Source organism: Rattus norvegicus, chromosome 3, assembly GCF_021556685.1.
Source record: "Rattus norvegicus strain SHRSP/BbbUtx chromosome 3, alternate assembly SHRSP_T2T, whole genome shotgun sequence".
Taxonomy (NCBI): domain Eukaryota; kingdom Metazoa; phylum Chordata; class Mammalia; order Rodentia; family Muridae; genus Rattus; species Rattus norvegicus.
In genome coordinates this window covers 44,110,377-44,138,239 of record NC_141536.1, presented here as the reverse complement: position 1 = coordinate 44,138,239, position 27,863 = coordinate 44,110,377, and the positions used below count along the sequence as shown (strand labels likewise).

At 42.2% G+C, this 27,863-nt stretch overlaps 1 protein-coding gene across 1 annotated transcript in view; it reads left to right on the top strand.

Annotated features, from left to right (window-relative positions):
* Pla2r1 (phospholipase A2 receptor 1) overlaps positions 1-27,863 on the top strand; it is a 129,910-nt gene that overhangs the window by 65,734 nt on the left and 36,313 nt on the right. Inside the window, 3 exon segments of the mRNA NM_001100837.1 lie at positions 8,196-8,359; positions 24,531-24,733; positions 27,643-27,788. Coding sequence (NP_001094307.1) covers positions 8,196-8,359; positions 24,531-24,733; positions 27,643-27,788 — 513 coding nt within the window.

Sequence of the window (27,863 nt, the reverse complement as noted above, 5' to 3'; positions counted from 1 at the left end):
CCGTGAATATAAAGAAGCCCAGCTAGGATGACCCTTGGCACATGGGGCACAGATGGATTCCCCAACATGGCAGTCGCTTAGCTGGTAGGATAGTCGTGCAAAACAGTCACATTCTCATACATGTTAGTTACCTTTCACAAGTTATCTATCTGGCCATTCCAATGTGTGTGTGTGTGTGTGTGTGTGTGTGTGTGTCCTCATATATATATATATATATTCAAGAGTTTATTAGAAAATTACTTACCAATTTTGTAAAGGATACCATATTAAATACTACATGCTACTTGAAGAAATACAGGTGGTGTGACTGAGCCTTCTGCAGCATAGACCTAAAGAGACCAAACATTACAGACACAAAACAAGTCAAGGAGACAGAGTAGCAGAACAACTCTGGAAGGAAGTAGCCTTGCAGGTTGCTAGGGGTGCCAATGGAGCCCAATCCAACACAGAAATCTGTTAGAGTTCAGATCCCTCATGGTCTACCTCATACAACTGTTAGAGAGTTTCGTTTCCTCCAAACTGGATACCAGAGGATTCTATAAACATTTGTGGGGTGTTTTGCTTGTTGTTTTTTTTGCTTTGCAAACTATATTTAGCAGCCAACACTTAGGTGCAGTGTGACTCTAAAGTAGAGTATCACACAATTTAATTTTTTTTCTAATGTTAATTTCAGCCACATCTTAGTTTGGGCTAATATTGCTATGATAAAACACTAGGACCAAAAGCAATCCGGGGAGGAAAGGGTTTATTTGGCTTACAGATCTTGAATCACTGAGGTATGCCAAGGTAGGAACTCAGACTGAGTGGGAACCTGGAGGCAGGAGGTGACACAGAGGCCGTGAGGAGGGCTGTGCACTAGTCTTGCTCTTCATGGCATGTTCAACTGGCCCAGGGATAGCACCAACCACAGGGCTGGGCTCTCCCCCATTGATCACGAGTTAAGAAGACATCCTACAAACTCTTCTTCTTACAGCCCGTCTGCTGGAGGCATTTTCTCAATTGAGGTTCTCTCATCTCAGCGTATGTCAAGTTGCCATAAAACTTAGCCAGCACAAGTCACGTAGGCCCATCCAGGTCACCTTGTGCTAGCATGCCTCCAGTCTCCCACAGAGCCTGCAGGACTCGTATGAGGCCAATGATGTGGTATCTTTCCCACTCAGTCAGCACCAGGACTTGCCCCCACACACAAGGACACATCCAAAGGAGACTCCACCACAGGACTCTCCGGTTGAGGAAAGTGGGCCCTCATTTCATTCAGACCCCATCAGGGAAGAAGCCAAGTGGTCGTCAGTGCTGGAATGTTCTGCAGCAGGACTTGTCTGAGAAGCATGGGCAGTTTGACGAAAGGCCACTCAAACGTAGGAGCTCCCACTGACAGGTTTGGGAATCACCTGCCTCCATTACCGATGTCCTATTTGAGTTTCAGACTCTCTGCCACTCTGAGGCCTAGGCTTGTAGTTGTTAATTGGTTTTCCACTGTCTGCACAGTGGGGTGACAGGTTTGATGGGTACAATTAGAACCTGCTGCAAATGACTCATTTCTTCTGTTCTGGGGCAAATTGTTTCAGGTTTAGGACTTTTTTTTTTAACTCATTGTGGAATAAAAAAGGGAAGAAAAACAGACCCTTCTATCTGAGTAACAGATTTTGATTTACTGGACTACTGCTAAAAAAAAAAAAAAACAAAAAACAAAAAACCTAACACACAACTCTTCAAGTCTGGCCACTTTGCATCCTGACAGAACAGGATGCAAAGCTGAATTACAAGGATACCACAGGTTACTGTCTACATGTTTGATAGCTAAGTCAATGAACCATGAATCAGTCAGCCAAGAAAGGTTCAGTACAAAATAATGCAAATGACGCTTGATTTTTTGAGTTTGCCCAAAAAATGATATACTACTATAGTCCACATTCTCCTGTTTTGAAAGCCATATTCCCCTAAGCACAATTAGAATTAACTTGGTAAAATATTCCTGAAGTAAAATGTACCATTGTCATGACTTTGAGAGAGCACCAGTGGTCTTAAATGCATTCACATTGCTGTGTACCCACCAGAGCCATCTATCTCTGGACCATGGCTCTTCTTCCGACACTCAAAACTCTGTACTCATTCAGTAATATTTCCAGTTTTCCGTCCCTCACCCACCTTCAGCTCCCAATGAAAAGTTTTCTGTTTTCAGTCTTTAGAAGATGGACTATTCAAGGTATCAGATATAATAGGAACATCTTATATCTCTGTTGCTACATGTGGTTTGAATAGGTATGGCCCTTATAGAGTCATGAGTTTGGATGTTTGGCCATAGGGAGTGGTACTATTGGGGACCTCTGACCTTATTGGGGGAGGTGTGGCCTTCTTAGAGGAAGTGTGTCACTGTTAAGACTTTGAGGTCTTAAATGCTCAAGCTATATCCAGTCTGAAACACATTTAGCCTCCTCCTGCTGCCTTTGGATCAAGATGTAAAACTTTTGGCTCATCCATCACCATGTCTGCCTGCCCATAGCCACACTTCTCACCATGATGATAATGTACTGAACCTCTGAAACTGTAAGACAGCTCCAATGAAATGTTTTCTTTTATAACAGTTGCCTCGGTCATGGTGTCTCTTCACAGCAATTAAACCTTAAGTAAGACCCTATACCTGGCTCATTTCCCTTATCACAGTTCCTTCAAGTTTCATGCACATTGCAACATATGCCAGAATTTCCTTCCTTTATAAGGCTGACTAATAGCCCATTGTTTGTATGCACATTGTATTTTGCAACTTGTTCATCAATAGACATTCGGCTTGTGTCTTAGGGTTTCCATTGCTATAAAGAGACATCAACACCAAGGCAACTCATAAAGGACAACATTTAATTGGGGCTGACTTTCAAATTCAGAGATTCAGTCCATTATCATCATGGCAGGAAGCATGGCCTTGTTCAGAAAGACATGGTGCTGGAGGAGCCGTGAGTTCTACATCTTGATGCAAAGGCAGCCAGGAGACTGTCTCCCACAGCAGACAGCAAAGACACTGGGTGGAGCCTGAGCATAGGAGGAGACCTCAGAGCCCACCCCCATGGTGAAACAGTTCCTCCAACAAGGTCACGCCCATTCCAACATGGCCACACCTCCTCATAGTGCCACTCCCCATTGACCAACCATTCAAACCCAAGTCTTTGGGGACACCAAACCTATTCAAACCACCAAACATTGCTTGCAACATCTGACCACTGTAAATAATGATACTTTAAATAAATAAACAAACAATTCCTTGAGGGTATAGTCAGAAAGGAGATTATTAAACCATGTGATTTTATTTTTAATATTTTGAAAACTTGCAAAATTGCTTTCCATAATGGTCATACCATTTTGCACTCCCAGTAGCACACAGCCTCTCCACATTCTGGACTTTACTTCTTATCTTCAAGTTTTCTCCCTTCCTTCTGTTTTGATCATAGTCTTCCTACTAAGTATCTCATGGTTACTGTGATTTTTATTTCTCTTGATGATTATCAGTGTTGGACACCTTTTAATGTGTTTATTGGCCACTTGTACTTCGTCCTTAGAGAAATTTCCTTTTAAGACCTTGGCCCTTTTCAAAATTAGGGTATTTGTTGCAGAATTATAAGAGTTCTTTATGTAGTCTGTATATTAAACCCTTATCTAATACATGATTGGAAATAGTCTCTTCATATTGTGATTGCCTTTTCAGTTTTTGACCTTCGTGATGAGGCCCAGTTTTCTTGCTGTTTTATTGTCTGTGCTTCTGGTGTCGTATCCAAGAAACCATTACCAAATCCAATGCCATAAAGTCTTTTTTTTTTTTTTTGGTTCTTTTTTTCGGAGCTGGGGACCGAACCCAGGGCCTTGCGCTTCCTAGGCAAGCGCTCTACCACTGAGCCAAATCCCCAGCCCCCATAAAGTCTTTTTTTAATCCCAAGATTTTACAATGTTGGCTCTATCTTTAGGTCTTTTATCTGCTTTGAGTTCATTTTCTAACACAGTAGAAGGTAAGGGTCCTGTTTTGCAAATGCCTATCTGGGTTTTCCAACACCCCTGTTAGTTCTCTACCTGGAATGTTCTTGGTGCTTTTGTTGGAAATTATTTGCCTATGCATGCAAAGCTTTATGTTTGTGACTTCTTCCTTCTTATTCCACGGATCTCCCATAAGTCAGCCTCACATAAGCACAACACCGTCTTGATTACTGTGGAGTTAAAATACGTTTTGAAATAAAAAACATTCTCATACTCCCAACTTGGTTCATTTCCGTGGCTGTTTTGGGGATTCAAGACCCCTTGAAATTGTACATAGATTTCAGAATTAATTTTTGTATTCTGCAAAAAAGAGATCACTGGGATTTTCAGCGATGGCATTGAATAGGTAGTCCACTGTGGTAGCATGGACAAGTGAAGTAGTAAGTTTTCTCAGCTGTAAGCATGGGATGTCTTTCCATTCATTTTGTATATTTGATATTTTTTAATTAGCATGCTGCAACCGTTGTTAATTCAGTACATTCTATTCCTTATTTGTCTTTGTTCCTAAGTATCTCATTTTGGAGTGAGTGCTGTGGTAAATGGAATTCTTTCCTTAGCTTCATTTTTTGATTGTTTATTGTTCGAGATAGAAAGACAACTTCTCTTGGTTCAAAGGATAACATAAAACTATGTGACCTTGGTTTCTTAAACCACAGCAACATTTGAACTAACATCAGTAAATTCAAACAAAATGGCCAGATGGCATAGAGCTAACTCTGAACCATTCTTTCATAAATACTTATAAAACACAGAAGTAGAAAAACTTTAAATGTTACTGTCTGTGGCCGTTTAAATGAGAATGGTCTCCATAGGCTCATTTAATTGAATGCTTGGTTTTAAAAACTATTTGGAAAGTTTAAAACTGTTGGAGGAGGTGTGCCACTGAAGGTGGGCTTTGAGGTTTCAAAAGCCTCCATTTCCAGTTACTACTAGCTCTCTCTCTCTCTCTCTCTCTCTCTCTCTCTCTCTCCCTCTCTCTCTCTCTCTCTCTCCCTCTCTCTCTCTCTCTCCCCTCCCCTCCTTCCCTTCCTCCCTTCCCCTCCCTCTTTCATTCCACCTTTCTCTCTCTTCCTCCCTCTCTTCTCTCTCTCCCCTCCCCTCCCCTCCTTCCCTTCCTCCCTTCCCCTCCCTCTTTCATTCCACCTTTCTCTCTCTTCCTCCCTCCCTCTCTTCTCTCTCTCTCCCCTCCCCTCCTTCCCTTCCTCCCTTCCCCTCCCTCCTTCATTCCACCTTTCTCTCTCTTCCTCCCTCCCTCTCTTCTCTCTCTCTCTCTCTCTCTCTCTCTCTCTCTCTCTCTCTCTCTCTCCCCTCTCTTCTCTCTCTCTTCTCTTCTTCTCTATGTCTCATGTTTGTGTATCAGATCTAAGCTCTCAGCTATTGCCCCAGCACCATGCCTTCCTGCCTGCTACCATTCTACCCACCTAGATGGTCATGGATGCTAACCATGTGGACCATGAACCCAAATTAATTTCTTTCATCATGGTGTCTCTTCTCAGATGCCATCTATACATTGTAACCAGGGTTTCTCATCCAGTGTTTGAAACCAGACAGAAAGTGGTAAAGAATACAAAATTGCTTCTTTGCTAACTGGAAGCAGATCACTCAAGAGCTTGTCCTGGACCATGCGTGGTTATCCAAAGCACTCCCCAGACAGCTTCAAAAGAACATGTTTAGCTTAGAATAAAGATGCGCTTGCTGAGTTATTTTACTAATGGTGCCCCCTTGTAAACTGGACTGAGGAAACTTCAGTTAGTTTTATTTTTTTTTTAAGATTTGAATGTTTGAGTGTTATGTGCACTCCATTAAGAATAGACATGGCAAACCAAAAACCAGGCTTTTATTGTCTCAAACAATGATGAGGATAAGGTAGGAAATCAGAGTGGAGTGTATAAATCTGTAACCAGCAGGGTACAAAGGCACTATTGTCTCGAATAACGAGACACAAGGCCGAGTTTACAGACAGTCATTTCTTGCTGTTATTTGATGTAGAGGAGTTCTAATCCAGCAACCTGTCTACTTTGGCTGGAAGACAGCTATGCCTTTAATCCCAGGAGACAGAGGCAAGCAGATCCCTGACCTCGGGGCCAGCCTGGGACAGAGCAAGTTCCAGGTACTTTTTTCCCAGAAAAGCTTAGATCCAGGAGTGGTACACACCTTCAATCCTAGCACTCAGGAGTCAGTTCTGTACAGTCAGTGTGGGTCAGCAGAGACAGCTGAAGCCAAGATTGAGAAGGAGTCAGAAGATTAGAACAGATTGCCAATATTAGCTTGAGACCAAGCAGAGCAATACTGTGCAAAACTGAGAGAAGTCAGATTGAATCAGTCAGCTTGGAGAGGAGTTTCAGCCAGAACAGCTGAGTTGAACCAGCCAGAGCTCAGAAAGAGCTAGAAAGGGTGAGCTTAGTCAGCAGTAAATCTGAAAACATTCTAGGCCTAAATTAGATTGTAAGGAGGCTAGAAGCTTCCAGGACGAGGCCTAGTTTAGCCATTGGAGGCCGTTAGCCTCCAAGATAACAATTACATCAGGCAAATAAAAGATTCAATAAACTAATGAAATAACCAATCATGCTTGGACTTAGCGACAACACAGTAGTAACTAGTCTCTAGCTTGTAGCACAGCAATTCTAGGTAGCGGAGGGCATCATACAGTAGATCTTCTATTGTGTCTGCACAAGGCATTAAAGAATAAGGAAAATCACCCTCACCTAGATGATATTTAGCTTTATGTACCTTCCTCGGAAACATGGGTATGCATGTATAGCTAAAAGTAGTGTTTCTGATTTTAAACATGTAAGGTTTAGACTGTTGATAGAGCATTTGTAGGAAATATTCACCACATCATGGTGAAAACCACATGCTCTTCCAAACTGAGCACCTCAAGTGCTTCACTGAAATCCCCTGGGGTGGCCCTTAGGTCCACTTTTGTCCTTCTGCCCTTCCCTCCCACCTCCCCAGTCTCCTCTGATTACTCATGGTTTTTGCTTTTGCTCCCTGTAGCAAGTGAATAATGCATGCAATAGAAAGAACCCAAAATGGAATGTTAAAAGTCCAGTGCACTTTCTCCTGAGCTTTCTTGGTTAGTTGTACCAGGCCTCATTTTTTCTTCTGACTCAGCAGATCTGGCCAGAAGTCACCACCATTTAAAAGTCCTTCTAATTTTATGTGCTTTGAAAGTAGTTTCAAACTAAGCTTTGAATTCAATGCTAGTTGAGTTTGGTATGCGTGCTTCATTTGTGTGTATGTCTGTATGCATACATGCGTGTGTGGGTGTGTGTGTGTGTGTGTGTGTGTGTGTATGTCTCTGTGTGTGTAAGCATGTATACACAAGCTGTCTGCATCTGCTTTAGACATATTTGTATTTGAAAGGGAACATTGCCAACAATCATTGGGAGCAAATCCATTCAGCTGCTTATGGGAAATGTTAGTGGGTGGAATGCCTTGGATTTGTTGAAATTTATCTTCAGTGAAAATTCACATTGGAACACATTTGAATAAGCCAAAGACTCCATATGCCCACAAACAGACTGCTTTGGGAGGCATAGCATTGTTCCTCTACTCCCTTTCTTACTAAGCAAGTGTAGGGAGAGGGCACATGTGTGCTACGTGGTAGGAAGTGCACATTCAGAACAGCATAATGCCCTCCCTTCTCCCCTCCTCCCTTCCGTCTCCCCTAACCCATCATACAGTGTGTGGTGTGCAGCCAACACAAAAGATAGACGTCTTTCTCCAAGAGATGCATTACTCTGTGTGTGTGTGTGTGTGTGTGTGTGTGTGTGTGTGTGTGTGAAGGCTGCCATTTCATCGCTGAATCAGACCTGGACTCTGGCCCTCGGGACAGTTCCAAGAGTTAAATCTTTAGGACCCACGTTCTCTCCACTCCTGTGTCTCTGGAGTTGCACTGATATTTAATGTCTCTTAACAATACAAAGTCTTGCTTGCCTAGGAAGCGCAAGGCCCTGGGTTCGATCCCCAGCTCCAAAAAAAAAAAAACAAAAAAACAAAACAAAAAAAAAAAAAACAATACAAAGTCTTTGCGTTTTTTTCCTGGTACTGTGTTCTAGAGAATTAACCGGAAATGCTTGCTTGGATTTCATTCTGTGCACTTCGCTACGCTTTAATGACATTCTTAATCATCCAGAAACTTAACATAACCATTTCCTTCTTTTTAAATCAAGATTTGAACAAGCTTTTATTACCAGTTTGATCAGTAGTGTGGCAAGAAAGGACAGTTATTTTTGGATTGCTCTTCAAGACCAAAACAATACAGGAGAATACACTTGGAAGACCATGGGACAGAGGGAGCCGGTGCAGTACACACACTGGAACGCACATCAACCCAGTGAGTAGTCCCCTGCAGTACCAACACACCCCACTCCTGCCCTCCCTCACCCCTGCAAACCTGTTTCCTTGACCCCGAACTCCCTCTACCCTTTGGTCATTTCCTTCAATTCTCCCTAAATGTTTTCTTAATATCTAGTATCACTAAAACGATCATGACAGGTCTATGTAAGGCGACACAGGGTAGCCATTATAAAGTCTATATGTATTGTGATGTTTTCTGGGGATGCAGCTATTGCTATTATTGGAAAGTTTTGTCCTCCTTACATCTTTCCCTACTGACCCTCCTCATGGTCCATGAATCACAAGGGATTAACCAGTCTAGAATAACCTAGGTACAAGAGATGAGCCATCTAACCAGTTCATAGTTGTTACCACATGGCATCCCTAGGGAATATAGGACCATTACTGGAATGCCATTCTTGTGGGTCTTAATGGATTCCTGAAGTTCTGATATCAAAGCCATCAGTCCTATTAGTTCATCTGAGTTCCAGTGCAAAATCCTTGCCTGGTTGACCAATTTCAGAGATGGCCATTGCTTCAGCCACAAACCACAGCAGACCAGTGTAGGAATAATCTTCAGGTCTAGGGAAGCTTAGGTTGACAGCCTAGACTATACATTCATTCTTTATGTCAGCATAAACACATTTGGAAGACTTGGTCCTTTCTTGTCTGTGATGTTTCGTCAACAGAAAGGAGGTAGTAGATTTTCTCTGTATCTGAAGGAAATCTGTGTGAGGGCTCGAGCTGTATCCTCTCAGAAGGTCGTAGGATCTTTGTACAAATCTATCTACCCAGAAAGCAAGCTAAAGAGAGTCTTTACTAAAACAGAAGAGGGATGAGTATTAGTGAACTGTGAAATGGTATGAGACGCCTCAAGGAGAGGCTTACACAGCATCTCTGTGATCCCAGCACTGGAAGGAGACTGAAGCAGAAGGCCCGTGGGTTGGAGGTTAGCATGGGCTACATAGGAAGCTGGAGACTAGCTTGGACTATATAGAGACCCTGTTTAAAAAACTACATAATTGGGGTTTGGGGTGTGTGTGAGTGCTGGGGGGGGTGTGCCACAGAGTGTGTGTGGTAGTCAGAGGATAACTTGAAAGATCATGTAGGTCCCAGGTTGAACTCAACTTGTCAGGGTTGGTAGCAGGTATCTTTTATCTATTGAGTCGTCTTGCCAGCACATATGCCAACCCCCACCCCCCATCCCAACCCCTGCTGCCTTTATTTTCATTACCTTAAAAGTCCATCCAGAGATTAATTCCTAATTTCAACGCCAAAGCAATGATAGGCAAAGTGTCACCGGTTTATAAAATTGAACGATGAAGTTGTCAGTAATTCTCACTATGACTATATGTCATGAGTTTCCCTAATCAGTTCCTATCTGTATCTATTATCTTGCATCAATTAAGCACACCCATTTTGACTCCTGCCTTCTCTGTTGAGATGAACCTATGTGCACTATATAGCTCTTTTAAGAAAATACAAGTACAGTAAGAAAAATGTGACGGTCCTCTCCTCACCTAATGCCAACACCTTCTACTATTAACTGGTGTCATCCCACTGGTTTGGGTGTATGTGTTTACAGTCTTTCATTTTATATTTTGTGTACAGGTGTTTTGCCTCCACATGTGTCTATGAGGGTCTCTGCAAACACAATAGCTATTGGAGTGTCGATCCACAATAGACAAGAAGTCAGTTCAATTCAACATGACTCAGTTGCTCATGTTGTGTCACAAATCTGACTCAAAGTAGTTTATTTTAAGCATATTTAAGTGCAGCACAATTTGGAAAAGGTTTCTTGGTGATAATTAACTCAACCCCCCACGCATAACAAAGCTTAAGACACGACTACATCCAAACTCTTTGTAAAATACAAGTGACCTCTTCCATAAAGACGAGTTCTGTAGATTAACTGAGGGAACAGGCTCAAGATAATGGGCTGGGGAAGGTCTCAGTGTGCCACACCCACATACATAGTGCAAAGGTCATCAGGTGACTAACCTCATCCACTTCCAGCCTTCTTGGCAGAAAAAAGGTTGCACATCTCTCCCTTTAAGAGACAACCCTGAGTGCTTAACGTTCCTGGTTCCCCTAGTGCTTATCTGTGAGGACTCACATTCTTCCTACCCATGCCCATCTATCACTTGGTTGACTGGTACCCACAGAAGGCAGAAGAAGGTTTCAAATCCCATGTAACTGGAATTAACTATGGTTGTGGGCCAGCATGTGGGTGCTGGGAATTGAACACAGGTCCTATAGAAGAACAGTCAATCTACTTAAACACTGAGTCATTTTCTAATCCCAGTCTTTTATTTTTTTTAACTTATGATCTATCCTGAATAACTTTCTACATCAATATTTGTAAATTGGTACTTTTAGTATCTTAATAGATATTAGTTTCTTGCCTGTTAATTTTGAAAGGACAGTCCCCTTCAGACCACAGCAATGTGGGATGAGTGTTGTAACATAAAATACAGCACTCTGATGCTTAAAGCCAGAAAAATCGGTAATGAGTTATCATAGACCTCCATAGAGGAAGTACTGTTCCACCTCTAATAAAAAAATATGGTAGAATTTGATGTCTATGGAAATAGAATTCTCTATTGAAAAAATGTGGAGTCAAGGACTCCTAAGGCAGTGCTGAGAGATTTCTGTGATTCCAAGTAACTAGAGGGTAAGTTATGTGGAGATGAATTATGAAACATAAGGCCAGTGATAGTGAAACCACCGCTTAAAAATGTTTTTTAAGATTTATTTATTTATTTTATTTACATGAGTATACTGTCGCTGTCTTCAGACACACCAGAAGAGGGCATCAGATCCCATTACAGATGGTTGTGAGCCACCGTGTGGTTGCTGGGAATTGAACTCAGGGAAAGGAACAGTCAGTGCTCTTAACCACTGAGCCATCTCTCCAGCTCCTACAGCTTAAAATTGTAAGCTCAAGATTTTGCCCTTATTCTCTAGGTATCGGAAGCCATTAGCGGTTTGGCTCAGGTAAATACTAAGGTCAGAACCACTTGGCTGTGGATATAGCTAGCTCTTTAGACTGCCTGAATTTTAAAAGTATCATGGAAAGATCAAAGAAGGACATTTGTATTCTCTTTGGTAGCTCCATGGCGTAAGTAGCTGTATTTTCCAAAGACTTCGAGTTCCCAACCCAGCGTGTAAGATGCTTAGAAGTGGAGAAAACCTGGACACTTATAATAATCCTTAGATGCATCAGAAAAACTCAGTCAGAGGGTAAAGCCCTACGCTCTAAACCAGCAGTTCTCAACCTATGGGCCACAACCTTTTGGGGGGGTCAAACAACCCTTTCACAGGGGTTACCTAAGACCATCAGAAAACATAGATAATTCGTAAGGATAGCAAAATTATAATTATGAAATAGCAATGAAAATAATTTTAGGGCTGGAGGTCACCATAACAAGAGGAATGGTATTAAGGGCATTAGGAAGGTTGAAAACTACTGCTGAAATTGAAGAGACAGACATAACTACAGAGCCATAACCTTCTAGAGCAAAAACTTAAAAGCAGACTCCTCCCAGGGGTCCAGGGCTGGGACAGAACAACTCAACACACACCTGTTAGGCTTCTGGGGGCTGGGCGAGGACACCTGAGCGCCTACCCTCTGGGGAGGGTCCATCACGGGGGCCTTCTCTACCCCTCTTCTGAAAGCTCCCCCTCCAGCAGCAATGTCAGGTTATCACAGTGAGCCTTGGGAAAACAATCGCATGCTTCTAGCTGAGGGAGAGTCGAGAACATTCTGTCCTTGACAAAGCAGAAGAGACTGTTTTGGGAGGAAGGGTGGTTGGTACCCAGTGTCAGCCTTCTCCAGCCATTTTGTCCCTATAAGAACAGAAAGCCCTCACAGTTGAATACCACAAACCAAGACCAGGATAATCAAGCTCAGAGGGCTTAGAGAATATCCCTCCATGACATGTGACCTCAGATGTTTACCAAGTTCCTTTTACCAAGCCAATCACATGCAGCCACAGCACAGCGACTGTCACAAACTCAAAGGCAGAATGTGCTGATGGAAGGAACTGAACCATATCAGAACCAGTCATGTGACAGGAAGGTTGGAATTATCAAGCAACCTTGAAGTTATAATTAATATTCTGAAGGCTTTAGTGGAAAGCAGAGAGATGGGTGTTCTGAGGAAGAAGACAAAAGAGAACACGAGAGACACAAAGTACTCCAACAGAATCAGAGGGTGCCTGTGGCTTATTAATACCCTGCACTCACTAAGCAAGAGAACTCTGCACTACAGGCTGTGGCGGAGAGACATAGGAAACCCTGAGAAACAGAGGGGGGGAATGAAAGAAAAAGAGCAAACTACACAAGAACTGTGGGATAATGAAGACATCTTTAAATACATGTGATGGAACAGCAGAAGGATGGGAAGAGAAAGAGGAGCAGGAACGGTCTTCAGACAATGGGTGTCCCAAAACCAAAGATTCTAGAAGCTCAGAGAACACCAAATAAGAAGAATGTCCTTCCCCCTGAAAAACTACAACTACACATATCATTTTCTTTCTTTTTTCTTTCTTTCTTTCTCTCTTTCTTTCTTTCTTTCTGCATAGAATAGAGTTTATTTAGAGGATGGGTAGGGGAGTTGAGAGAGTAATAGAGACAGAGAAAGTGAACGTAGAGGAGGCTGACCATGAGCACATGGAGAGAGTAGGGGAGGGGAATGGGGAGAGAGGGGGAGATAAAGGAGCAAGGGCAGGAGAGCAAGAGCAAGAAGGCAAGAGCTACCTATCATTTTCTTTTTGTGTTTCTTTTGTTGAAATTATATTAATCACTATTATTATTATTATTATTATTTAATCTTTTTTTTCAGTCCAGTTGTTATCCCACTCCCTGATTAGATTCCTTTTTTCATACAAAATATCTCGATTACAGTTTCCCCTCCCTCTACTGCTCCCAGTTCCTCAGCCACCTCACCTCCCATTCAAATGCATTCCTTTTTTGCCTCATTAGAAGACACACAGTCATCTAGGAGATAATGATAAAATAAAATAAAACAAGATAAGACAAAGCCAAACACACCAGAATAAGACAATACAAATAGAAGGAAAAGAGCTCAAGAAAAGGCACAAGAAATATACAGAGAACCGAAGACTCACTCATTTGCATACTCAGGAATCCCATAAAAAAACACAAAACCAGAAGCCATCTAGATACACAAAGGACCTATAGGGTTATTAAAAGAGAAACAAAAATGAAAATATTTTTAGAAGCAAAAGGATCTAACGTGACATCATGAGACAAGGAACCTTCAAAGTTAGTTAGTTTTCTGTTAGCCATCTACTGCTGGACATGCAGCCTACCCTTAAGAGTAGTTTGTTTCCCCAGTGAGACTCCCTGGGAGAAAACTAATTTTCCTTTACATGTGGATATCAACTGGAGATAGGTTAGGGATGGGGGCATGTGTCCACTTCTCCTTTCAGCTCTAGGACCTCTTCTAGTAAAGATCCATGTAGGCACCATGCATGCTGCCTCAGTCTCTGAGCTCATATGTGGCTTACTCCTCTTGAGTTTCCCTGGTGTCTTCCATCCCCTCTGGCTCTTATACTCTTTCTGCCTCCTCTTCTGTCAGGTTCCTTGATCCTGGAGGGATTTGATGAAGGCATCCCATTTAGGGCTGAGTATTCCAAGGACTCTGCTTTCCACTTTGTGTCTAATGTCTGGCTGTGGGTCTGCGGTTTTGTTTGTTTGTTTGTTCCCATCTGCTGTAAGAGGGAGCTTTGTGATGGCTGAGCAAGGCACTGACTGCCCTTAGGAGTAATCTTATTGCTATGTTCCTTTAGTAGAACAGTAGTATTTAGTTTTACCCTAGGTTCCCTGGGCCATCTAGTCTAAGGCTGTTGGCATGCAAGCCATGATAAATATGGGTTCTATCTCATGGAGTGGGCTTTAAGTCAACTCAGGTATTGGTTGGTTACTTCCACAAGCATTGGGCCACCGTTGCCACTAACATATCTTGCAGGCAGGACACACTGTAACTCGGTTGGTGTTTATGTTTCTCCTTTGGTAGTGTGCTGTTGCAGGACATTTGATCCCACTGTGAACCTAGTTGTGGTGAGGCTCAGTCCTTAGAACACACCTTTAATCCTGAACAATTGAAGGTAAAGTTAGTTTGTTGAAGGGAGCACCCATGTTTAAGAGTGAGGTCTAGTTGACTGACAGACAAAGTGACGGATCAAAGAAGGACTTGACAGAACAGGTTATGCCCAATTCTCATGAAAGGAAGTGGAAGCTACTTATAAGTAAGAGATGTGCAGAGGGGGGAAAAGAGTCAGTTTTACCTGGAGAGTTACCAGGTTGATGTGAGAACAAGCTAGACACAGGTGAAGACAGAATAAGCCAGAGAATAAGAGGGAGCCAGACGATTAGAATGGATTGCTAGAGTTAGTTTGAGGCTGAGCAGGAAAGGCAGTTCAGGAGCGGCAGAGGGAGATGAGCCATATTGGAGAGTAGTTTGGGCCAGAACAGCTGAGTTAACCTGCCAGTCGGAGCTCAGAAAGAACTAGGAAGTGTGAGTTTATACAGCAATAAGTCTCAAAGACTGGAAACATCCTAAAGCTAGATTAGATTGTACGGAGGTCAAATGCTTCCAGGACTAGGCCTAGCTTAGCAGCCAGGCAACATGCCTCCAAGATGACATTATACTCAGACGAACAAAGTGTGCAGTGTATCTTCTAGTACCAAGAACACTAACTCGCAGGGGTGAAAATTCTAGGTAGGCACCAGCTCACCTTCTCCATGTTCAATGAGTTGTATAGCGGTTGTCTTCAGGAATAGGGCCTGGTTCTCAGTTTGTGAGGAACAATCTATATATAGCCTTGGCAGCAGCGCGGGTTATTTGGGGATTCCCATGGAACCCCGTTAGTCAACATCTCTATTATATTCAACCCATTCCCAATACTGGATGGTTCATTTGGTGACAAGAATGTCCAAATGGGGCTCTGTCTCCCCCATTATTTGGAGATTTTATAATAAAATACACCTTCATAAATGTGTGTTTTGCAAATCCTCAACTGTATTAGGTTTGCATACTACTCCTCAATGGCCCTTAATTTTAGTTGTCTCTCCCTCTATCCCCCTTCAGCTCTTTCTCCTCTCCCACTCACTGCTTTACCCTCTCATTCCTGCCCCCACCCCCGCCCTCCACTTTTATCTATAGCTAACTATTCTACTTCTTTTTCCTAGGAAAGTTTATGTGTTCCCTGTCCCCTATTCCCTCTCTATGCCTAACCCTTGTGGCTCTATGGGTTGTACCTTGATTATCATGGTGGTTTGAATGAAAATGGCCCCCATAGACCTATAGAGAGTGACACTTACTGCTGTAGATGAGGCCTGTTGGAGAAAGTGTGTCACTGAGGTTGGGTTTCTCGGTCTCAGATGCTCAAGTCAGGCCCAGTGTCTCTTCCTGCGGCCAGCAGAAAGAAGTAGAGCTCTCAGCTCCCTCTTCAGCACCTGCATGCTGCCATTCTTCCCACCATGATGATAATGGACTAAACCTCTGAACTATAAGCTAGTCCCAATTAAATGTCTTCCTTTATAAGAGTTGCCATGGTCCTATTGGTCATATTGTTTCTTCATAGCAATGAAACCCTAACTAAGACACACACATATATATATATATGTATGCATACATATATATATGTATACATATATGTATGTAAACATATATATGTATATATACATATATATATATATAGAGAGAGAGAGAGAGAGATTTCATCCATTTACCTTCAAATTTAATGATTTCATTTTTAAGAGCTGAATAATACTCCCTTATGTAAATATACCACGTTTTCTTTATCCATTCTTTTGTTGAGGACATCTAGTTGTTTCTAGCTTCTGGCTGTTATGAACAGAGCAACAATGAACATGGTTGAGCAAGTGTCTCTGGTAGGATGAAGCATCCTTTGGGTATATGCCCGAGTCTATATAACACAGGTAGATGTTGAGTTAGATGGATTCCCATCGTTCTGAGGAACCACTACACTGACTTCCATAATGGTTGTATATTTGCACTCCCACCAACAATGGAGGAGTGTTCCCCTTAACTGACATCCTCGTCAGCATGAGCTGTCATTTGTTTTATTGATCTTAGCCATCCTGACAGGGATGAGATGGAACCTCAAAGTAGTTTTGATTTCATTTCCCAGATGACGGAGAATTTACACATATCATTTTCAAACTTCAGATAAATAAAAGACAAAGGAGCCATAGTGAGAAAGCACCTTCCATACCCTGGAGAAAAGATAAGAATTATTCTTGACTTCCCAGAAATCAGGCAGGCAAGAAGGGAGTGTGCAAAGTATCTGGTGATAACAGTGGGAGGGGAGCCCCTAAGAGTGAGTTCTATGCTCTGTGAAATTATCCTCTAACACTGAAGGAGAGCTATTTGTACAAGATAAGAATTGAAGGACATTTTGCCAGCTGGCCTTGCCTTGCAAGGAAAATGATATAGAAACGCAGGCCTGCATTTTCTCCGTATAAATGAAGTGCCTAACAGGAATGAGAAGGGACTCTGGATGACTGCAATGTGTCACTGCAGGTCCATCAGTGTGACAAATGTGTTGCGGTGGTGTGATATCTGTAGTGAGGGAGACTATACAGGGGGGAGGGAGGGGTTGTATGGGAACATTTACCATCCCATTTTACTTTCTGCAGACCTAAAATTACTATTTTAAATATTTACTCATCTTTAAAAATTCTGCTTTTTAAAGATATATACAAAGTGACATTACAGAAAATTGTGTTGTTCTTGTGTGTTTGTGTGTGTGTGTTGTGCATGTGTTCTGCATGTGTGTTTGTGTGTATGTGCGTTTATGTGTGTGTGTATGCATTTGTGTGTGTGCATTTGTGTGTGTGTGCATGCGTGTGTGTTTGTGTGTGTGTGTTGTGCATGTGTTCTGCATGTGTGTTTGTGTGTATGTGCGTTTATGTGTGTGTGTATGCATTTGTGTGTGTGCATTTGTGTGTGTGTGTGCATGCGTGTGTGTGCGTGTGTGTGTGTGTGTATGCATTTGTGTGTGTGCATTTGTGTGTGTGTATTGGTTTAAGGACTCTGTTGACTTCACACAACTCAGATAAGGGAGGTGCCATGGCTGGCGTTATGAAACAGTCCCCTTGTTCTGCATTCTGAACACCACTGTGTCACTCTGTATCACTGTGCTACCAAGAAGGAGCCATTCGAGAATCACATCTATATCCTGGAATTTTGTTAGGAGTGTCTATACCTGTCAAAATAAATTAATACATTTTGAGCAGACGAAATTTTTTGGTTTTCTGCGTTAACTTCCTCGGGGCATATTTAGATGTCTGAAATCTGGAAATGAAGCGCAGCGCCCTGTCATTCATAAGTTTCTGCTGTAATTTATTTGAGTGGCGTTACTCTTCTCTCTCTTCTCCCTGAAGCAAAAATAAACGCTGTGATGCTCAGCGTGGCTGCGCGTGCTGACTGACACCGAGTAAATTGTCTCTGAATAAGATGAAAATGTAAATTGTTTCTGGGGAAAATAGCAATATAAAAGGCCCCGTGTTTCCCTTTCCCTTTTAAATTGCAGCTTGTAGAAACACCACCTTAAATCACATCTCCTCTCCTGCTTGTCACAAAAGAATCCATTAGCTCAGGCCCCATGGCAGACTCTTAATCCAGCATAAACTGACTACCTAAATTGACCACTGAACAGGAAGCCAAACGCTTTTTATAAGCTCAGCCACGGCTGTCCTTAAGGTATGCACGCAAGATGAGCAGCCCACGGTGAAAGCATAATTTGGCCATTTTTTTCAACTCTGTCTAATGTTCATCAAATATTATAATGAACCACCAAGCAATAATTGAGTCATGGTCAGTGTTGTTTCAGTTCTAACCCCAGTCCTGTCTTTTCTTGAAACAGATCTCAGACATCAGAATATTTCATCCACAAATATCACAATTTATCACCAAAGTATGAGGACTTCACTGTCAAAACCATACTGCAGTGATCGAATTTGAAACTATAATTCTTTAATGACATAGATCTGTCAGTTAATGCTCAAATATCTAAACTAGATAGACAGATCTAGATGATAGATAGATAGATAGATAGATAGATAGATAGATAGATAGATAGATAGACAGACAGACAGACAGACAGATTCTAACTACTATATGGTATATTCAAGGTTTCTTTGGATCAGGATCTAAATAACATTTACACACTATCATGGATTAGTAAAGTCTCCTAAAGCTTGTTTTAATGCCTAGGGTTTTTATCCATCCCTTTTTCCTTTTATAGTGTATTTACTGATGTAAGAGGGTTATTCATCCTCTACCTTTTCTAAAGTCCACACCTCATTGTTTAATCAAAGACATGATCAATATTGAGGTTTATTTTACTTTAGAAAAACTACTTTTAGGTAGCTACTTGTTCTGTGTAGAGGATCAGAATGGCCAAATTTTCTCTTTGTGATCTCTTTTTGATGATCAACGTGTAGATTTATTGATTTGATAGAGTGCAGTTTTGTTGTGGTTTGGTTTGGGGACTAAACTCAGGGTCTTTTCCTGATAAGGAAGGGCTCCCCTACCATCTCCTGGCCTACTCTAAAGTGTCTTCATTTATAGCTGGGATATTTCCGTAAGAAAGCAAGTCTTTGCAATCAATGTTTATTTGCTTTGTGGTACAAATGTTATAGGAAAGCCAACATTGTGGCTCCACACATTTCTCTCCCTAGTTTCAGAAGGAGGGTTTTCTCACTAGTGTCCTCGAACCATGAGCCATTAGAGGCTAGGGGCTCCTCCAGCGTCACCATGAAGTTAGTGCATTAAGCGTTAGTATACCTCCATCCACTGCAACTGTTCCTAATGCTCATGTCCCATCTGTTTGATGGGAATGTCTCCAAGGATTCGACACTTGCAGTCTTCCACAATGTCCTTGCTGTCACTATGACCGGATGTGAATTCCTGTGCCATGTCATCCAGAGGCCCCATTTTTTTTAATGGGAAGTAATGTAATCTCCACACAAATCTGGCCATAAGGGGCTCACTGTGAGTTTGCTCTCGTTGGTCAGCTATTTCCATGGGCATGTCTGGGAAATGTGTTGCCTGTGTGTTTGCTTACTCAGCATGCATGAGGATGAGATGCTCTTTTGGGTTTGAACCCATACTTTCAGTTTCAGTCCAGGACTACAGAGTTATTGCTTAATGTGTCTTTTATCTGTATTTTCTTCTATGCCACAATTCTCAAGTCTTTGGACACCAGGAAATTCGGACATTTTCCTTGTTTAAAGACAGCAAAAGGACTCCCCAGCCTTAGTATTTTGAGAGAACATTCCATAAAACATGAAACATGGTTTTGAACCAGGCTAGGCATTGCCACTGACTAAGGAGAGGGGCATAGAAACAGAAATGCTCTTTGATCTAAGAAAACAGATCCAGTAAGTGGAGAGAGAGACATCTCTGCAGGAGCAAACAGGAGGCCGTCTCCCGGTGAGATGCACAAAGCTTTTCTAGGGTAAGGGTGTGCCTCAGGTATGATTTCAGAACACCTGAAATCACTCTTTCACAGCACTCTGTAACTTCAGCTCTGCATCAGGGCCATTCTTTTATCTGGGGTACCTGGACCCTACTTCTTCCAAATCAGTTGAAACCTGACAGTTAAGCAACTGGACACTAGCAAAGCCAGACAGACTTGTGTGCTTAAAGGCACCCTTCACAGAGTGAGGACTAGGCAACCCATCACATCAGTAAACCATGGTCAGCACGGTCGAGCTTAAGGCTCCTCTGGGTTTTGAAATGACATTCCACGTACTGAGCATGTGTTCAGCCTTGTTTCTGAGCACATTTCTAGCTTTCTTCACAGCCAAGCAAGGTAACCAGTGACAGGAGTTCTTCAAGAAACTCTTGTGGCCATACAAGGAGAGAACCATGCTGGGTGGGGATTGCTGGAGGTAGATAGTACACAGGACATGAACTTAGTGCAAGAAGAGGCTTGTTCACACTAGTCTTTTCTAAAACACTGACCAAAAACAACTTAGGAAAGTGTGGTGGTTTGAATAGGTATGGCCCCATAGACTGATGGTGTTTGAATGCTTGGCCACAAAGAGTGACACTATTGGGAGCTGTGGCCTTATTGGAGTAGGTGTGGCCTTTTTGGAGGAAGTGTGTCACTATGTAAATAGGCTTTGAGGTCTCCTGAGCTCAAATTCTGCCCAATGTGGAATCAACCTTCTGACTGCCTGTGGAAGACAGCCTCTTCCTGGCTAACTTCAGATTAAGATGTAGAACTTCTCCAGCATTCTGTCTGTCTGCATGCCACCATACTTCCTGCCTTGATGATAATGGACTGAACCTCTGAAACTGTAAGCCATCCCCAATTAAATGTTTGCCTGTATAAGAGTTGCTTTGGTCACGGTGTCTCTTCACAGCAGTGAAACCCTAACCAAGACAGAAGGAAAGTATTTATGGGATTTATATGTTCCAATCATAACAGTCCATCATTAAAGAACTCAAGACATGAATTTGGAGACAGGAACTCAAGCAGAGACCTTGGTGAAACACTGCTTAATGGCTTGTTCACTCTGACTTGATCACCTTTCTTTTCCCACCCAGGGCCACCTGCCCAGGGATGGCACCATCCACTGTGGTATGGGCCCCTGGCATTAATTAGCAATCAAGAATGCCCCACAGACATGACCACAGGCCTATCTGATGGAGGAAAGTCCTCAGCTGAGGCTCCCTCCTCCCAGACAGGTGTCAGTTCATGTCCAGTTGATGAGAACTAAATAGTAACATGGGAACCATAGCCTCAAGGGAACTTGTTCTTTTGGGAGCTGTGACTACATCTCTGGGCCTCTGTAGTGTCTCACAATTAGACATTCATAAGTCTGGTTTCCAGGCCAGGATCAAGCGCTCTAAATCTGAGGCCTGTGGCAAGTTATATCTTTGCACTTTCGTTTTACCATCAGAAAATGCTATTACAGTCTCTGCCTCTTAGAGTTTTCTTTTAAATTAAACAGCAGAAAGACCACAGAAAGTGATCAACAAAGTGCTAAGCAGATTGGGACATCCAGCAAAGTCCCTGTCCTGGGAGCTTTGTTTGTCTTACTGTAGAAGAGGGAAGAGGGAAGGTGAGGCAGGTAGAGACTTGAGAAGTGAGAACGTGAGAGAGCTGTGGAGGGGAATTGGAAGCAACTCAACAGACCAAGTCAAATAATTCTTTAGAGGCGCCATGGCCCAACACAATTCCTTCCTGCCCTGAGATCACAATTGAATTGACTTGGCTTATATTTAAGGATTTGATGAGAAAGGTCAAAGTCGATAGCTTTCACAGATCAATTCACTTTCTGTGATTAGCTGTCGCACATGGGAAAGTCTAGAATTGTGAATTAGAATTTCATAATTGCAGGAAGTCTTTCTGCTGATGGATTAGGAGATGGTGAAGGGGAGCTGGGCAGAATGGTGGGTCCACAGAATGCATTAAAATGTGAGATTTGAGGTTCACTAATGAGGAGAAGGATGGGAATCCTTCTCCAGTGGGAAGGGGGTTATCCAATGGACAGCAGCTTTTAGGAAGAAGCCTGCCTCTGCCCCTTATTTCTCTCCTTCCCTTATTGTTTTGCTTGGCAAGCTTCCCCACAAACTGACTTACAAATTCCTCGTGTGTCTCCCTTAGCCCAGGGTCCCTTTATTGCACCGGTTTACAGCTGCTCTGGGGCCAAGATGCTAAAATTTGGGTCAAATGATACATTAAGTTAACCACTTTGGAATACCAATAACACTCCTGCAGCACTTTCCAGCTTCATGGCGGGCCACACACATCTCCATCCTCACTAATGAAGATGGCTTGAACATCCACAGCATCTAAAACCACAGCTAGTTAATCACTGTCTAATGCGAGCAAGTGAGACAAGATGCAAAGCCAACAAAAAAAAGTATTACTCTATACTTGCTGAGTCAAGCCTTTTAAACATTCTTGAACACACAGCAGAACTTGTGTCATAAAAAAAAAATCCCAGTATTGTAATGAAAATGCCCATAAGAAGTATAGAGGTGGTTTTAGCTTTCTGCTTCTCGAAGTCCTTTTTAATAATGACTTCATTTGATCTTCATGAAGACCCATGAGAAGAAAAGGGATTATCTATTTTCAACAAGACTTGTTGTGGTTGATTAATCCATTCAAATGTCAAGTTATTAAATATTTGTGCAGAGACTAGAATCCCAGGCTTAAGAGTCTGAATTTGAAATTCTTTCTAGAAGGATTCCTACCCATACTCTGTGGTAAAGTCCCACAGTGATGCCTCAAAGGAAAGATGGGGGAATCAGACAAGCTATATGTTTCCCACCGACTAGAACAGCCCAGTGGTGTAGTTTTATGTATGGGTCTTGCATCTGAGTTCCACACAGTTCAACTTAACTTCAGAAAACACATACCTTTCCTCTGTTGCCTATGATCCAGCTGATTTATGGGCCTCATCCCAAAGTTATGCTCGCTGGACCAGAAAACAATGTCATAGCAGAAGTAATTATATGAACTCTGTTGCTTGCCTCCCACCTACCTCATCCCAACTCCACCATGAGTTCTAAGTAGTTGTCTGGGCCACCGTAGATGTCCATTGGCCTTTGTATGACTTTGTTCAATGTAAGCCGTGCTTAGTGTATTTCCTACTTTACACCAGATTGTTTCACCTCTGTGGGTCTGTTTGATGCATAAGCTTGTCTGTGTGTATAAGGACAATTCTAGCTACCTGTTATCTAAAATAAAAAGTGGCCATTTCTTCTAAGGGGAAATCAAACCAGATAAATACCTCGTACCCAACAACTACATAGCTTTAAAATGCTTTTATGTCCAAAACTGTCACGAGTCTCCAGGTGTACCCTCTCCTTCAGTGTCACTTGATTTTTACAAGGCCACCTTGAAAACTCTTTTCCTTTTTAATCCTCCAAAGTTCAGCTCAAATGGCACCTCCCATAAACTCTTTGCTGACAGAGCTCTTTGGGCAGACAAGGTTGCTCCTTTCTAAGCTCTCCCGCCAGGGTTTTCAGCAGACCCTACCCTGTATCCTGGCATGTTGTAGACGCATCCTTTCCTGTGGTTGTTGAATGTTTAGTTTGGTTTCATTGAATCATCAGATCAAGGGGGGAAAGGAACAATGGCATTGTTCCTTGAAGCAACTGGCCGGACCAGTCTCTGGCCTCACCCAATTTTTAGAACAGAATTGCTTTCGACTAATATCCACTGGGATGTGAAGTGAAGATTTTCCGTGGTCCTATAAATTGTAAACATTCTGCACAAACTTAAGAAATGTCACTCAGTCTAGATGTTGTTTCAACAGGCCAGACACGGTCACCCACACTTTGGTTTCAGGAGACAGAGAAAGGAAGATCACAAATATGAGGCCCAGCCTAGACTAATTAATAAGACCATGTCTCCAAAATCTTCATTAGGATTCTGAACACTTGTTTCTATGAAAAAGTATATTTCATGTTCAACACACACAAAAGAACAAGTGAAGGTTGGTCCATAGTTATTTTACCTTAATATTTCCCACAGTGAAATATTCACTGTGAAACTGCTGTGCTTTGTCTATCGTTTAGAAATCGTCCCTTCATTTCCCGGATAGCTGCTGTTTCTGCCTCCAACCCCCTGAGATCCCATTTCAAGAGTTTATCTCATTTTTTCCATTCTCCATGGCTTGTGGCTTAGAGTTTGGGTCTTTGTTGTGTTTCTTGTCTGCCTCAAATCCATTATTCATGTGACTAGTTTGCCCCGATGCACCTTACTCTCGGGATGAGCGCTGTGCACTTCTCATTGTGATCCTCACAATGAGGTTTCAAAGCACGTCACCGAGCAGTGGGGCATTCTTCAGCTTCATGATCGGAACAGCACCTCACTTCCCGTCACTTACCATGTGAGCTCAAAGCAGACAATGTCCAAATTACAGGCTTCATGGCCTCTTTTCTCTCATGATTCTGTTGCCTGTTCTTCTCTCCAGAGATGAAGAGAAATGAGATAATTGTGCAATAAAACATCTTTTTTCATCTCCAGTGTTCTTCTCTGGTGCTTCATTATGATGTGTCAATTATTCAACACTCCAGAGAACTGTCTTTGGAACACAAGAATGCTGTAAGCGTATTATATTAAGATGGCTTGTTTTTCTGCTTTTAGGCTACCATGGTGGCTGTGTTGTCCTGCGAGGAGGAAGTTCATTTGGTCGCTGGGAAGTGAAGAACTGTAGTGACTTTAAGGCAATGTCTCTTTGCAAGACACCCATCAAAGTCTGGGTGAAAACAGAGTTTGAAGGGAGGTGGCCCTTTCACCCCTGCTATATGGACTGGGAATCAGAGACTGGTCTAGCCAGTTGCTTCAAGGTGATGTCCAAGCTGTCTGCTTATTCGTTTGGTTCATGTATCTCCCCCTTTATTTATTTCATTCTAAGCTTTCTGTCACAGTGCCTAGTACACAGCATATGCTCAGTCCTATCCACTGCTCCTCCTGTGTTTATAATCCAAATAATTCTTAGTTTTTTTTAAAAAAAAAATGGCAGCCATCCCCAGTGTCACTGAAGGGCAGAACTACCATGTGTTAATCCCAAGGAAAAGAGCCCAGTGCACTAGGTAGGCACCCTAGGAAAGGACTCTAAATGCTTGACCAGTTCCTAGAACTGCTGGGAAGTTTTGTACAATTTCACCTGCCAGAGTTCAAGTTCAGTACGCCAGACCCACTCCTGCAAGTCAGCAAATCTACTTTACGGTTCACAGATAGGCTGCAAGAAATGGTAGAAACCTAGGATCCTAGCAAGCCTATCCCTTGAGGTTCAGGACTGCTACCCAGGGTAGCAAATGGGTACCTATCTTCCTCTCACAGCCCGGGGGTCAGGAAAACTTCTTGGGTCCACTTACTACAGGACTCCCTGTTCTGGGAGGGACAAGGACAGTTCCTCCTTTCCTAAGGGTGTTACGTTCTCAGTCCATTCTGAACCAGAATTGCAATCAAGAAAGGAGCAAAGGAAGGCCAGCCATGGTCATTTACGAAACTGTCCTCTGATAATAAGTACAAAGGCACCAGTCAATGCTGTTCATATTGCCAAGCATGTAGCAAAGAAGGGCAGCCTGCACTCAATGGGTATTAAAATGGGCTGCTCTGTATTGTTTGTAAGCGCAGGCATCAAGTACTTGTTATGGAATAATTCTTATACTCAGGAAAGACTTTAAAGCCTGCTAGACACCTGAAGGTCAAGCGAGGTAATACAGATGGTTGGTAAGTATGTGTATTTATATGTGTATATATACAGGTATACATATGTTTATGCTATTTACATATATAAAGATATATTTTATATACATATGGGTTTTCTAAAGATTTATTTATGTATTTACTTATGTGTTTATTTACTTATGTATATGAGTGCTCTGTCTCTATGTATGCCAGAAGAAAGCATCAGATCCCAGTATAGGTGGTCATGAGCCACCATGTAGGTGCGGAGAATTGAACTCAGAACCTTTGGAAGAGCAGTCAGTGCTCTTAACTGCTGAGCCAGCTCTCCAGCCCCTACATTTTATATATTTACATATATATGTGTGTGTATATATGTATATATTTATATATTAAGTATATGTAAATGCTTAAAGCAAGAAGGTTTGGAGATTAAGGCATTGAAATATTTACATTACATAATGAGGTATCTTGGGGTTGGGACTTAAGCCTAAATACAAAATTCATTTGTTTTACATATACTTTGTACACATGGTCTGAAAGTCATTTTATGCAGTGTTTAGAACATGAAATGGTCTACCTGCTTACAACAGTCAGAAGGCAAAAATGTCACTACCACAGAAGTTTCAGATGTTAGAGTAGTTCATAATTTCAATTTCCAGATTAATAATGTTCAATTTATATATGAGATATACACATGATATAAATGCAAAATCCTGGAAATGTCTATTTGCAAATCAGCTTTAGATCTAAGATTTAAACCAATTCCCACAACTGTCTTATTAGAAATACCTACTTTTTAAAATTAGTCTTGCATTTGGTACTCTTCTCTTGGTTCATTTTCGTCTCCAAACCCATGGAGAAAGTTCTTTCTCCTCTGCTGGGCACAGACAGGATTCCACAAACACCGCAGTACAGACATAGCAGGAGACACAACTGAATGTTCTTCATTTAAATGTACAGAGAAGAAACCCCTACATAAAATTTCAAAAATAAAGGACCCAGACACGACCTCATGGAGCAATAAGTTAAACTTCAGAAATGAGTGAACAGAAGCCAGTATGATGAAGTGATTTGTCCAAGATCACAATTATTTATTGACAGAGTTGGAATAAATCCCTGGGTCTTGGGACTCCCAGTGCAGTGGTTTTTTTACTATCTGTCACCCTGACGTGTCAACAAATGCAAGGTGCGCCTGCTGTGCGTGGTGGTGGATTTATGAATTTAGAGTGATTCAGGGAGAGGATCCCAAAGGGTGCAAGTTTTGACATATAATTTAGAAGATGGAAAGGCTGTGCTGTGGTCCACGAGATTTGGAAAGGCATTCATTCTGGTCTCAGCCAATCAGAAGGCAGTGAAAACTGGCCAGAGATTGCACTTACAGCATCAGAGGGTCAAGCTTAATAACTGTAGTTACAAACAGGGAGGGTGCATATTGGGAGCTCTGGGTCTTCAGCCTCCTGCCGGACCTTAAGGCAAAAGCAGATGCTCCAAATGTAACTGCTTCCTGTCACCACAACAGCTGACGTACAGGAGAGAAGTTAGATACCATGGAGCTGCCAGCTGACCCTAGAAATAGACCTGCTCTAGGCCTCCGGCCTTGATTTTCCTCGCCTATAATGGACCCAACAACATCATTTTCATTCCTTGAATTCTAACTTGCCATAGGCAGACTGCCAGAATAGAAATGATGGATTCTGGAAGCAAGGTGTTCTAGGCCTAAACCAGGTTTGTGTGTGGCCTGGTATTCTTAATATCTCTTGACCTGATTTTCCTTACATATGGACAAACATTTATCAAGAGAAAACTCTATGTCTGTCATAAGAGGTTTAGTGAAAAAGAAACCAAGGAAGGTAGAGGGAGCCAAAAGTCTTCTAAGAACTGGTCATGTTCTAGTTTGATATGCGTTACTCCTTCAAATCAAAATTTCAATGAGGAATAAGAAAGGGGCGGAAGTCTGGCTCAGTGGAAAGAGTCCATGCTTGCTATAGAAGTCTCCCTCTTCTCACCCGAGAGAAGAATAAAGGAGAATCCAGCAGCTTTGCTGTTCTGTGTCGCTCTACAGGTCTTTCATAGCGAAAAGGTCCTGATGAAAAGATCATGGAGGGAAGCTGAAGCCTTCTGTGAGGAGTTTGGAGCTCACCTCGCAAGTTTTGCCCACATAGAGGAAGAAAACTTCGTGAATAAGCTTCTACACTCAAAATTTAATTGGTAAATACTTACTAATTTTGAGGTTATAGTCAAAAATTATCTCCTAATAGTGCTTTCTTAGGGATGAGGATCCCA